This window comes from Babylonia areolata, chromosome 18 (genome assembly GCF_041734735.1).
Source record: "Babylonia areolata isolate BAREFJ2019XMU chromosome 18, ASM4173473v1, whole genome shotgun sequence".
NCBI lineage: Eukaryota > Metazoa > Mollusca > Gastropoda > Neogastropoda > Buccinidae > Babylonia > Babylonia areolata.
Window position 1 is genome coordinate 19,797,116 of NC_134893.1, and position 14,128 is coordinate 19,811,243.

The window sequence follows — 14,128 nt, forward strand, 5'->3', positions numbered from 1 at the left end:
ACCAGTGTCCTTTATTACAAAAAAGTGACCCCCGCTATTTTTTTCCAACAAGTAAATGATTTTGACCATGACAGATGAAAACAAAATGTTTATTGCACAAAAGGGTAGTGGAATAAGATAACCTTTTTTTTCTTTTTTTTTTTTGCCTCTAGGCCTCAAGGAAGAAAGAGAAACAGAGAGAGAGAGAAAGAGTGTGTGTGTGTTTGTGTATGCATGTGTAAGTACATGCTCACGTGCAACATAGTGCTGATTAGGAAAGAGGCATCATCAGGTAGGTGGCGGCAGTGAAAATTTAAATATTCATTACAATGACTGAAATGTGATTTTTGGCAAACAACAAGACAATATAAGAAAAACAAAAAAAAGTAAGTGAATATCTTGATTGGTTCTGAAGATATTCCATTTTAAAGATGTGACGATGCGTACATGCTGTTAGTACTTAATATTTTCACATTTTCACAGTCATACTGTACTGTCCATGATGATACTGTTATGAAAACTCATATACTTCTAAAAACCATATGATAATAGCATATTGCACAAGAAAAAAAATAACACTTCAGCAGCCATGAAATTGGAAAATATGCCTGTCAAAGTAGGGGGAAATTGAAAATCAAGACATGTCAATCTGCACAGAATAGCAACTTTGAAGGTCTACAGCACTGAAAAGAATAGACAGCTGCATTTCATAATAAAATATCTTGCAGAATACATCACAAAAAGTGCACTGAATTTTTTTCAGGCAGGATAATTTACTGAATTTTAAGTATCAGAGTCTCAAACTTTGAAAAATCTTCAATTTGACCAGCGGAAAAAGACTGTTTATTGGGGTAGCATGCTGCAAAGATGAATATTTCAGTAACTGTCACAAGTAGGACCAGGAAATTTTGTGTGTGTATTAAGTGAAATATTAGCTTTCAAAATAAATTAAAATCAATCTTAAAACTTTCATCTAAAGTTGGCAGAAAAGGAATGATACCCGATTTCCTCATAAATAAGGGTGCACGTTGTGGATGAGACTTCTTCAAAATTTTTGTTTTTGAAAAAATATTGAAGTTACAGCCACAATAAGTTACCAGTGGTCTTGGCTGATCAGCTTCTGCAAAATAACTGCAAATTTTTAAACAAATGCAACTTGAGAGCATTGTACAGAATGGGTAGGTTGATGGGGCATTCCACAACAAAGGTTCCCAAGAGGGAGCAAATATTACTTAAGTTGCTGGCAAAAATGACAGATATATGAATCTGTTTTCTTTCAGCTCTCTAGCTTTTTCTTCCATCCTTGAACCCAGTCATGCATTTCATTGTAGAAGAACCACAATAAATAAGAAATAAAAGGTGGATGATGCATCTTTATTTCTTCACAAAATGGCATTTGATTCACACGAGAGAAAATGCACACCAAAAAATATCTTTTTTGGCACTCACAGGTTTCCTAGCATCAGCAATAACATACTGCTCGCTACCTGAGCTGTTCATACTGGCCTTTTTGGATCAGTGAATAGGTCTTGCATGCCCTGCCATGAGCAGCCCTTTCTGCAACATGTTAGATACACAGATCAGCTCATAAGAAAGAACAAAAGTTATATCAAATTTAAAACATACAACCAAAAACAGAGCTCTCAGTTTAATATATGTTTAGGATTTTGTCAATTTCTGTGTGTTTTGAGTGGGAGGAAAACACTGTGATAACAGAATTATAAAATGGCATACTGACAGGTAAGTATGCATTCAACAGCAACACAAAATTCACTGCACTGAACTATTTGGCTGCATTTTCCTTTCATACAATAACTCAAATTGCAGCAATAACTTATGCTTTGGCAACTGAGGCTGAAGTTTTGGGGGTCTGTCTTTTCCAGTTGCTGACAAGAGCTTTGCCATCTACATGTACTGTTCAACTTGTGTGTTTGTTGCATGCGATTATTTACTCAAATATTTCCACTTCAGGGTACTACATTTCATGATTGAGATGAATGTATTACTAAATGTCTTAGGTATATATGATTACTAAATATTGAATATTTTATTGTTAATATGCACATCATACTTAATATTTTATTCTTTGATATATATATTCTGTGTACTCACCTTTATTTGTGTGTGTATGTGAGAATGCATGTCTTAGATATATATATATATATATCAAAGTGAATATTTCATTCACAATATGTGCATGGTATTTTGCATTTTATCATTTCATGAATTATCTCTTTGTTTCCTGTTTCATGCAGTCGAGATGCATAGCATATCATTGGTTACATGAACACACACACACACACACACGTTATACTCTTAATTGCTGGATCCCAGATAGTGTTATATAGTTTGACTTAGCCTGATGTGCAGCTTAGGCTATGGGTATTATTGTACTGATTTTCTTTTTACTAATTTTAGTTTGTTAAAAATTGGTGTTAATTTTTTTAAGAAACAGGATGTTGACTGCACTGTTCAAATTAATCATATATCTCTTCACATTATACTTTTTTCATACTCAGACATAAATACACATACTCACAAGCATACATGTGCAAATGCAAACTTGCTCTCCCTCTCTCACTCACACACACACACCTACCCCACTGACAGGAAAGAAATGGGGGACGGGATGACTGGAGGGAGGAGGTGGTGGGTCAGCAGTCAGGGATTCTAAGCCGGAGCAAGTGGTCAGTGATTTGGCTCAGTGCCAAGTTTGCCACAACCATTGACAACCCCCTCCCCTCTACTTACCATTGGTGGATGATACTCAGAGACAAGTGAGGGGAATGATTATACAACTTTCAGCAAATTATTAAAGTGAAGTTTGCAGAGGAGGGGGGGTGTGGGGGGGTGGGGGGTTAGTATGAATTGGTGTTCTTGTTCTTTTTGGAATGTGAGAGCATAGTAACTATCTGTCTGTATATATTAATACATGTATAACGTTTCACAGCTATCGAAGCAGAAAGCAACTAGAATATCAGACTATCAGACTTTTGTGTGATATTGAATGAAATGCTCATCTTATGGAAAAAGAAACCACATTACAATTTTTTTACTCACTTATTTAACACTCACCGAGTCTGTAGCAGACGACGCTAATGCTGTCCCGAGCACTTCCGGTTTTAGACCCAGGTAATATTTTGCTTACTAAAGCAAAAATCAATCAAATATTAGTAATTGGAATTCATGGGCTCTGTTTTAACATGTCCATTTTTCATTCTGTATCAATAGTTTTTGTGTGTTTAACTCAGAAAAAGATAAATCGTGTTCCGATTGAAACACGGTGTCACGTTACGAAAACACTGATGAAATAGATCCAAGCTGCTCAGTTACTGACATCGATCAAAATCCTGATTCAAAGAATTTCAGCTCAATATTGTGCATGAAAGTGCTAAAGACATTTGTTTTCAAAAATATTATAAAACTTACCGATGAAACTTGAGATTTTCTGGAGAAACAATGCCATTTTTGTGTTAGATGAAGTGCCGCTCTCCTGTGTCGAATGTTGATTGGGCCGACGCAACTGACGAAGAGGGGTACCTGCTTTTAAATCGCTTGAGCAAATTGACCATGGATCAAAAATCTTAGTTTTGGATACCATTGAAATCAGTAGAAAATGCTCTTTACCGGTCATACAGTATCGCGTAGGGTCAGATTTCATTTTCGAACTGCGCGAGGCGTTGAAAGATAGCCGAAAAATTCCCGTAACTTTGCGCTCAGATCTAACTACCCTACTTCGCCCAAGGCTTGGAAAAAAAACACACGAAAGTTCTCCTTGAACTTTCGCCTTTCACGACTCCCAGATTTTCGAACAGTAACCAATGAATGGAAAACAACGGATGCGATTTTTTCCACTATGTGGTTGAAACTAACTGTGTCGCGCTCAGAAAGACGCCGGCCGCCATTGAACAAGGATCGCTATTTCGCGTTACAGTACACTTCTTTTTCTTCCATCCGCGAACTCATTACGCATTGTATAAAGCAAACACAATAAAAAAAAAATTAAAAATATGGATGATAAATAATTATTTCAGTTGGATAGTTTTTCACAAAATGAAATCAAATTTGAGAAAATGCACTTCAAAATTAGTCAATTTTTTAGGCGTTCATAGGTTTCCCGGCATCGGCCATGGGGGCTGCCGCTACCTACATCAGGTCCTTGCAATTCACTTTTTTTCTTTCAATTTTTCCTTTGTCTTCACTTGCATGGACGCTTTCAATGCTTGAACAAGGAAAGGGATAGAGAGAAGAAAGAAGGAAGCTAATACTCATATTTTTGTTGAATTCAACAAACTGAAATTAAGATTTGAATGTAATTTCGGCCTTTTTTCTCTTTTTTACTTCTTCTTTTTTACATATTTTTTTTAAGGCAATATTAGCTTATGAAGCAATTCCAGCCTTTTTTCAAATTGCAAAATGTCACACAAAAGACAAGAATATGTGTTAGTTATATTATTTTGCAGTTACTGTGTTTGGAACCCCTTTTGTTGTTGTTGTTGTTGTTGCTGTTGTTAAAATCAAAACAGAAGCGAACATTTATTGGTAACTGTTAGTTACCAGTACACGTGTTGCACTGAACATTTGGATTTCGTGTGAGTTTTGATGCCAAAATTTCAGATTCACCCACACTGGCCAAAAGGATCAAAATAAGCATGTATTATCATTTCTCACAATGTGACTGGCTATTTGTGAAGATGGGCCACAAAAAAGGTGTAACGACATGGCCTATAATGAGTGAGGATGAGCCATATGAAAGGTGTTACAAGGCACATGCCAGAGGATGGGATATAAGAAAGGTATACGCACATGGCCCCTGTAAGTGAGGATGGGTCATGGGAAAGACGTTAGAACATGACCTCCATATGTGTGAATGAGTTGTATGAAAGGTGTAAGCATATGGCCCTGATATGTGAGGCTGGGTCATATGAAAGGTGTATGTATACACAGGGCACCCCCATGCATAAATGGGTCCAATGAAAAGTGATAGCATACAGCCCCCAAATGTGAGGCTGGGTCATATGAAAGATGTAAACACATGGCTCCTGTATGTGTGAATGGGTCGAATGAAAGGCATTTGCACACAATAAGCAGGGCATCATTACTCATCCAGTTAATGAGTCAGCCAACCAGCCACAACTGGAAGCATTATCAACACAAAAGTAACCACAAGTGCACAAGCGACATCACTGGCACTGTGCTGGCATACATCTTTTGGCAGCACCTGCCTGAGCCACCTCAACCAAGCTCAAGGAAAGCAATCTTACATGACATTTGTAAAGATGTTCTCTTAGAGACCGGATTTATCCCACACAGAAGCCAAGGTTCCTGACATACACGGAAGAAGAAATAACATCACAATCAGATATCTGGGGAGATGGACAAATGATTCATAAACATAGCATGAACAACAGTTTCAGTAGCAAGAAGCTGTCAAAGTGATTAGACTGGTCTATGTATGCCAAACTATATCTCCTATAAACAATTAAAAAAAGCAACACTAATAATAAAAGGAGGGGAACATATCTGTGACCTAAGCATCAACAGGTCAGGTCAGGCTCAGAGATTAACAAAATTTACAACTTTGGCCCAAATGAAATCCTAAGGACCAAGAAACTGAATATCTCATTGGTCTAATTTTTGGATATGAAATGAAAGATGCCAAACAAAATAATTCTAAATATTCCCTGCTTGTGCATACATACTGAAAGGCAGTAAAATACCAGCCCCCCTATCACCACCCCAAAGTTTGTAACAGTTGTATTCCAAATATTTATCACAATATCAGTCACCAATCTATCTATTTGTCTGCCAGCTAATTGGCCTGCTTTTATTTTCTTGACTGACTGACAATGTTTTCCTTGTACCTTTTTTTGAAAGCAATGCAGGAAAATATTAAAATGGTATGACAACTTCCGTTCTCCTTCAAATAATTCAGAAACTGACGGGTGTTGTGGTCATATAGCTTGAGAGCTTGATTCTCACTTGAGAAGAGATTTTTCTGATCTCCCAGGACAACACACACACACACACACACACACACACACACACACACACACCTGCTAGTGCCTGAACCCCATTTATGTGTATAAGCACACAGAAGATAAATATGCATGTTAAATATCCTGTAATCCATGTCATTGTTTGGTGGGTTATGGACACAAGAACACAGCTTGAAGGTACACCCCTGAAAACAAGAGTATGGCTGCATACACAGCAGAGTAAATAAACAAAATCGTCAAATAAGTAAAATGTTACATGTTTGTGTGAGAGTGTGTGTGTGTGCATGAATGAATCCTGATTGAATGACACAGGAAGTGAATGATAAGCACCAAATGGCAGCTGTCAGTTGGATCTTCCCAAGTAGGCAGCCTGTTGTGCAAATGACAGTGTTATAAATTGCTTAGAGCTTGGTCTCTAATCAAGGATAGGTGCAATATAAGTATACATATAATCATTATCATGAAGATCTCCAGAACTCCATACCATCTTCTCTCAACACTAAGTTGACATTTTGCTGCACGATTCTACTCAACTGGTGTCAAAACTTGACAACTGATATTAAAATAAACGAAGTTAAAGTTCGACTTTGATTTGAAATCAACAGTGGTGGACAGAAGGCATTGAGGGATTGACATGTTATCTTATATTTCAAAAATATATTGTCATAATTAATAATAGTTGTGGAATCACTGACACTGCTGCCTCTCTTTCCTTAGGTGGGTGGTGAGTAAGGACAAAATGCCTCTTTTATGGTGCAAGAATCCATTATGAACATGTGCAAAATTCTCTTTGAATGTGACCTTACTGTGCATAAGTTAAAACCTAAGAACTATAAACAGTTATCGGTTTAGAGAAAAAGTTAAGAAAGAAATGAGGAAAGAGGAAACTGTCTAGAATTCAATCAAAACACTATGTTAGCGCAAACACTAAGGCACAGATATATTTTAGAGAGTCTGGACAGTCAGTAACAGACAGCAGTTGTTCTTAATATGTCCAGAGTTTTAAAAAAAACAAACACACACACACAAAAACAACAACAAAGCAATCCAGTGTACAAATTATGAAATATATGGTACTCTTCCAAATGTTTCATGTCGAAGAAAGGGGGAGTGTAAACATAAATAAAGTAATCACCAACTGTTAACAATTCTGGCGGATCTCAAAACCATTTACCACAAAGATTTCAGAGAATCTTTATATGAAATTACTGCGTTTATTTAGACTGAATTCACATTAAAAATACTCTGTATGCTACACTTCACCCAGCTGCATCCTACTGCAAAGCATTTCATTATACTGTAGATACAGTCCCATGACAAAACAGTACACTACACACCACAGTACACTACATCATAACATCCTACACACATTGCAACCCTACAAGACAATGAACTCACCTTGAACCGTGAAGTCACCTCCGGCACGACTGTAAGAATGAGAGCCCCACCCCCTCCAAGTGATGCCCCTACAAGGAAGAGGCGTTTTAGGGTACGTCCTGAGATTTTGGAAGACATGATGGTTGTGTTGGCTGTGGGTGGTAACTGTTCTTCCTCCTTTCTTTGATGTTATTCTACCCCTTCAGCTCATCCTCTGCAATTGCATAATAAACAAATGATTAACTTCTACATTCTGCTTTAAAAGATTTTTTTCAAAAGCATAAAAAACTGGTGCATTCAACAGTTAATATAAAACTTTCAAGAGCCTATACTGTATTGAGGTGGTGGTGTTTTTCAAAATTTGGAACATGTAAAATGGTACATGGTAACTTCGGACTCTTTCACAGAAAAACAGAAACCTTCTGATCAAACTTCCTGATTATTCATCAATTTCATTCCTACAAACAAGTGCATAGGTGACCCGACTACTGGAAGCAGAAAAGCTTTCTCATCTTTATTTTTCTCTGAAATAACTTTTTCTTTCTGGCCAAAATAAAATTCACACCGAAAATGCTGCAATAAAACTTCATGATGATGATGATAACTGATATGGTGATAGCGCCTATCCTCAGTCAGAAACCAGTGTTTCTTCTGTGTGCTTATACACATAAATGGGGTTCAGGCACTAGCAGGTCTGTGTGTGTGTGTGTGTGTGTGTGTGTGTGTGTGTGTGTGTGTTGTCCTGGGAGATCAGAAAAATCTCTTCTCTATGCATTGCTTTCAAAAACCTGTGTGTCAGGTCAGGGGCATAGCCCTTGCTACTGGTACCATGTAACCCAGTACTACCTGCCGCACGTGAAGTCTCCCAACGACGGACCAGGTGGAGGAGGAAACCTTTCCCAATGGCTGTGAAGGCAGAAGAGGATGACCAAAGGGCAGGGGGAGCTCTTATCCTTGGCTCGAAGTCCCCCTAGGAGACAGAGCTCCGAAGAAAAAACCTGCACCTGCCGAGGCCATCCTACACGTGGCAGTATCTGCACCTGTGGGACTGTGAGCGTCGGTAGGCGAGAGAGTGGGGAAGGGACTGCACAACTCCTCCTCACTAAAAAAAGTCACCTGTGCTGGTCAGGCAACCAGGCTAATGACGGAACGACGAGCTACCCCTTCAACACCCAGCTTTCCCAAGCCCTGCGGCGATGGAGAAGTGGTAACAGGGACAGGCAGAGGATGCTGCTGGCAGTTCCTAGTCACGACTCTGCATGCAGGCGGCTGTGGGGTGATGGTCGTCTGCCGTAGACTGGGGCAGATGCGGCGCCCGTATCCTCCCACAGTGTCAGAGCAGCCCTTTTTAGGGAGAGCACTGCTTTCCCCATGTGGGGAAATAGCGGTCGAAAACAAAAGAAAAGAACCAGGAGTCATGCCCTGACTCTGGGTGCCTGGAATGTTCACACCCTCTTAGACAGAGATGACAGACCAGAAAGACGCACAGCGTTCATTGTTAGAATGCTTGATCACTACCAGGTGGACATAGCAGCCCTGAGCGAAACCAGGTTTGCGGGTGAAACCCAGCTGGAGGAAGCAGGAGGGGGCTACACCTTCTACTGCATTGGGAAGCCAGATGGCACCCCAAGAACCTCAGGCGTCGGCTTTGCCATACGAACCAAACTTGCATGACAGCTTGACAGCCTTCCACGTGGGATAAATGACAGGCTGATGACCCTGCGTCTGAAGCTGTCCAAGGATCACTTCGCCACAGTCATCAGCTGCTATGCCCCAACGATGACCAACCCTGATGACATCAAAGAAGCTTTCTATGAGGAGCTCAGCCACACCATTTCAGCGGTAGACAGAAAGGACAGGCTGATCATCCTTGGGGATTTCAATGCCCACGTCAGCGTGGACTTCTCCTCGTGGCCAAAAGTCCAAGGACAGCATGGCACTGGCAAGTGCAACTCCAACGGACTGCTTTTGCTCTTGCTCTGCACGCAGCATGGACTGACCATCACCAACACCCTCTTCCAACAAGTGGACAAGTACAAGAACACATGGATGCACCCACGCTCCAAGCAATGGCACATGCTGGACTATGTGATTGTCCGGCAGAGGGACAGAGGTGATGTTTCCATTACACGCTGCATGAGAGGAGCAGCCTGTTGGTCGGACCATTGCCTGGTATGCAGCAAGGTAAACATCAGACTTGCACGCAAGCTTCAACCAGCCAGGAAGAAACCCCCTAGGAAGCTGAACATCCACCGCCTCCCTATCACCAAGGGCATGCTGCAGCAGCAAATCCAAGTAGCTCTCCAAGAAATTCCTGCATCGACCTGTAGAGATGCTGTGTACACAGCAGCAGCTGACTCACTCGGCTTTGTACAGAGGAGCCACAAAGACTGGTTTGAGGAGAACGACTCTGGAATCTCCAAGCTCCTGAACACACTGCTTATATGGCATCAGGATCACATTTCTGATAAAGACTGACAGAGAAAGGAGAACCAGTTCTTGCAAACAAAGCAACTCATACAGAAGAGGCTGCGTGAGATGAAGAACACCTGGTGGGAGAGAAAGTCCGAAGAGCTTCAGTCCGCTGCTGATCCTCATGACATGAAGACCTTCCATGATGGTCTCCGAGCTGTGTATGGGCCGAGAGTCACAGGATCAACCCCCTGTCCGAGCCTTGGACCAGACCACCCTCCTGACAGACAAGAAAGACATCCTTGCCCATTCGGCAGAGCACTTCAACACCCTCCTCAACAGGGACTCATCCGTATCTGACGAGGCAATTGCAGCCCTCTCACAGCTACCAGTCAATGACTCGCTAGCTGCCCCTCCCACCAAGGTCGAGACCCAGAAGGCCCTGAAGCTGACAACATCAGGAAAAGCACCAGGAGCAGATGGAATCCAGGCTGACATCTACAAGTATGGAGGCGAGGTGCTGACAGACAAGCTGACCGCCCTGTTCCGGTCTATCTGGGAGAGAGGGGAGGTGCCCCAGGATTTCAAGGATGCTTCTATTGTCCACATTTACAAACGGAAGGGAGACAAAACATCCTGCAATAACCACCGTGGAATCTCTCTCCTCTGCATCGCCGGCAAGATCTTCGCCCGCATCATACTGAACAGACTGGTTGACCATGTCTCCAACACAGTCATCCCTGAAGCACAGTGTGGCTTCCGCTCAGGCAGGGGAACATGTGACATGGTGTTTGCCATACGCCAGATGCAAGAGAAGTGCTGCCTAATCAGCTGACTGCGTCATTCCACGATGGCATGCAGGCGAGAGTATAGGAAATACTGACATGTCAGATCCGTTCCCTGTGGTAAATGGAGTGAAGCAGGGCTGCGTCCTGGCACCCACACCGTTCTCCATTCTCTTCTCTGCCATGCTGATTGATGCCTTCCAAGACTGTGACTGGGACATCTACATTCAGTTTCGCACAGATGGCAAACTTTTCAACTTGCGGTGACTCCACGCCAGGTCCAGGGTGTTTGAGGCACTGATGAGAGAGTTCCTCTTCGCTGATGACTGCGCACTTGCTGCACACACCCATGAGGACATGCAGTTCTTTATGGACAGATTCTCAACCTCCTGCAGGCGCTTTGGACTCACCATCAGCCTCAGCAAAACCGAGTCCATGTACCAACCGGCTAGCTCACAGAACGCCAGTGCCTCCCCCCCACCTGCAATCAAGATCAATGACACAGAGATCAAGTCAGTCAACAAGTTTTGCTACCTGGGCAGCACCCAATGCTGCAACGGAGCCCTTGATGCAGAAGTGACACTGCGCATCGCCAAGGCCAGCTCCGCCTTTGGCAAACTCAACAACAGGCTGTGGAACAACAAAGGCATCAGGCTCAGCACCAAGATGAAAACCTACAGATCTGTTGTGCTGACCACCTTGTTGTACTGCTGTGAAACATGGACGACATATCACCGTCACATTCAACAACTTGAGCAGTTTCACCTGAGATGCCTACGAAAGATCCTCGGCATAAAGTGGCAAGACAGGGTCTCCAACCTCCAGGTCCTAGAGAGGAGCGGCCTGCCCAGCATCGAAAGCCTGCTGATCCAGTGCCAGCTACGCTGGACAGGACATGTTGTCTGCATGACAGACAGCTGGATCCCGAAGATGCTTTGTATGGCCAGCTGAAGGAAGGCCACCGTGAACTTGGAAGACCCTGCAAGCGCTTCAAGGACACTTTGAAGACAAACCTCAAAGCCTGTGACATAGACATCGCTTCCTGGGAAACTGATGCCCTTGACCGCTCTTGCTGGAGGATGCTGTGCTCCAGTGGCATAAAGATGTTTGAAAACAAGAGAATGCTAGCCATTGTGAAGGAAGCAGGGCTCAACTTCTGGAGATGTTTTCCCTTGCAACACCTGTGGGAAGTTCTTCTCCCATATCACACACACATATACTCATACAGATATGACCTGATTTCTGGAAGTAGAAAGGCTTTCTCATCTCTCTTTTTTTTTTCTCTTCTCTGAACTCAGTTTTTCTCTCTGGTGATAATAATATTCACACCCAAAATGCTGCAATTTAATTTTATCAGTTTATGATTATGATGATATGGTGATATGAATAGCACCTATCCTACATATATGCAGCAATAAAATTTAATACGCCAGAAGAAATTTATTGCCAATAACTGCAGCACCAACATATTCTATTGACTATTAAAATGGTAGAAAGTGAACAAGAATCATGGCGTTGTCTTTTTTCTTTTCTTTTTTTTTCTTTTTTTTTTTTTTAAATCAGAAAGAAATGGAAAAAGGAGTAAAACTTGTGCAGCTGACAATGAATTCTGTCGGATTAATCTGCACAAGGCTCAGACCCTGGCAGGCTTGTCTGAAGTGCTGGCTCAGATCCAGCAAGGCTTTCTATGGTTAAATCTGATATAAAAATCTCACAGATATATGTACACAAACACAGACACAGACACACATACATACACTTGTGTGTTTTGACCTAGGCATAGAAAAGCCAAAGCTTACAGTACAGTAGTGATATTATAACTTGCACAGATAGCCTTTGAAGATTCATGTTACCACAACAAAAATATATCTTTGATTCAGCTTTTGGGCGCTTTCTATTGACATAATCTTTCTTTGAAACAGCTTCTGAATGCTTTCTACTGACATTTTGCTGTTCAGAGTCTGGCTTATGTTTCTCCCTCTGTGTGTTTTACATGCTTGTTTAGTGTGAGTGTGTGTGTGTGTGTGAGGGGGTGGCAGTGGTGGGTGTCTGGCATGTGTGTCATGCCTGTGTGTCTGTGTATGTGACTATGTCTCTCAGTTTTTAAAATCTGACTGAACCACTTTGTATACATCAACATTACTTTTCATACTTCTCATTTGTGGAGAAACAATTGCAGGAAACATGCAAATCTTCACTCATTACATTCCTCTGTATTCCACTTCTTCTTCCAACATACTCACTAGACAAAACAGAATATCAAATTATCATATACATCTTGTTGTATACCTAGTTTTCCATCACCGTGAATACAACAACAATAATAATAATTTACAATACTGCACTCATGCTTTACTAGCATTGCTAGTGAATCTTAATTCTGATGACTCAGATGATGCTTTTTTTAATGATTTCTCAACCATCTGTGAACTTCTAATTTACACTACCTAATGTCAGCCATATTAGGGTTCCTGTTTCCACACAACCATCCTGTGTTCCATTCTGGTGAAACTGAGGATACCAACTGAAAAACTGGTGGTATACTAAAACATACTTATCAAAAGTCACTAAAATCAGTCTAAATATATATATATATATATATATATATATATGCTCATTCCCTCGACCGCTGGGGTCGTTGGGGGGACATGACGGAAAAAAAAAAAAATATATATATATATATATACAATATATATATATATATATGCCAGTAAAAACCAAGCAAGAGTGACTCAGAGAGTAAGAGACAGAGTGCATGCATATATATATATTTTTTCCTACAATGTTTGCCAGCAGCCTGCCTGTATATATGTATATGTGCATGTTCCAGCACAGAGATCACAGTAGCAGGTGTGGTGGTCATAAACAGATATATGTCTATGTATATATTTTTTTTTTAAACAGACAGACATCAGCAATATCTTAGCATTATAGCACACTTTTTGCATTGTTCCCATGTGTAAATAATGCATGGGAACTCTGTATTTGGAGCTCTGTTGTAATTTCTGCTGTTGTTCTGGTACAGACTGAAAAAGTTATTTCATTTGGCAACATTTCATGTCTTCCTCCACCCACTCAACTTTTTGTTGTTAAAAATGTCTGCATGTTTAACACAATAAGACCACTCAGCATTGACCATTTTATTACAGTCAGAAACCTTGGATAACTTGGATGAATGTTTTGACACGGCAACCGATTTTTTGGAATATATTTCTCTCGCCGGAAATAGTTGAGTGAAGAAATTCAGCAAACAAGTTTTTTCTTCCCTTCTATTGTTAACGGTTCGCAGAATCAAGCCGCATAGCAGACGTCACTCTTCAGCTGTTACCAGGGACACGCGTTCTTACAGGTCCGCGGTCATTAAATTTCCATCAACCCGTTGGACTTCAAATGATTATCAATGTCAGCGATTTATTTTGAATGTAAAAAAAATTTCTAAACTGCCACAATCACTCATCACATTAAGTTCTCTTTCCGTCAATCACATGTTAATATAGGACAGGAGCAATGATGTGGAACGAGAGCACCCAAGCGAAGCATGCAAAGTAGGCAAACCGTGCAGTCGTAATGATCTAA

At 41.1% G+C, this 14,128-nt stretch overlaps 1 protein-coding gene across 2 annotated transcripts in view; it reads right to left on the reverse strand.

The window, feature by feature from the left end:
- The window catches only part of LOC143292543 (glycerol-3-phosphate dehydrogenase, mitochondrial-like), a 44,847-nt gene that overhangs the window by 30,553 nt on the left and 166 nt on the right, over positions 1-14,128 (reverse strand). Inside the window, exons 1-2 of one of the 2 annotated variants that reach the window (XM_076602942.1) lie at positions 7,377-7,514; positions 5,244-5,304 (exon numbers count right to left, since the gene is read on the reverse strand). Coding sequence is in view for 1 of the 2 variants with exons in the window: in XM_076602941.1 (XP_076459056.1) it covers positions 7,377-7,493 (117 nt within the window). In the remaining variant the exon portion in view is untranslated. Of the gene's footprint in view, positions 1-5,243; positions 5,305-7,376; positions 7,570-14,128 lie in introns of those variants that run through there. The other variant, XM_076602941.1, reaches the window with a different exon arrangement.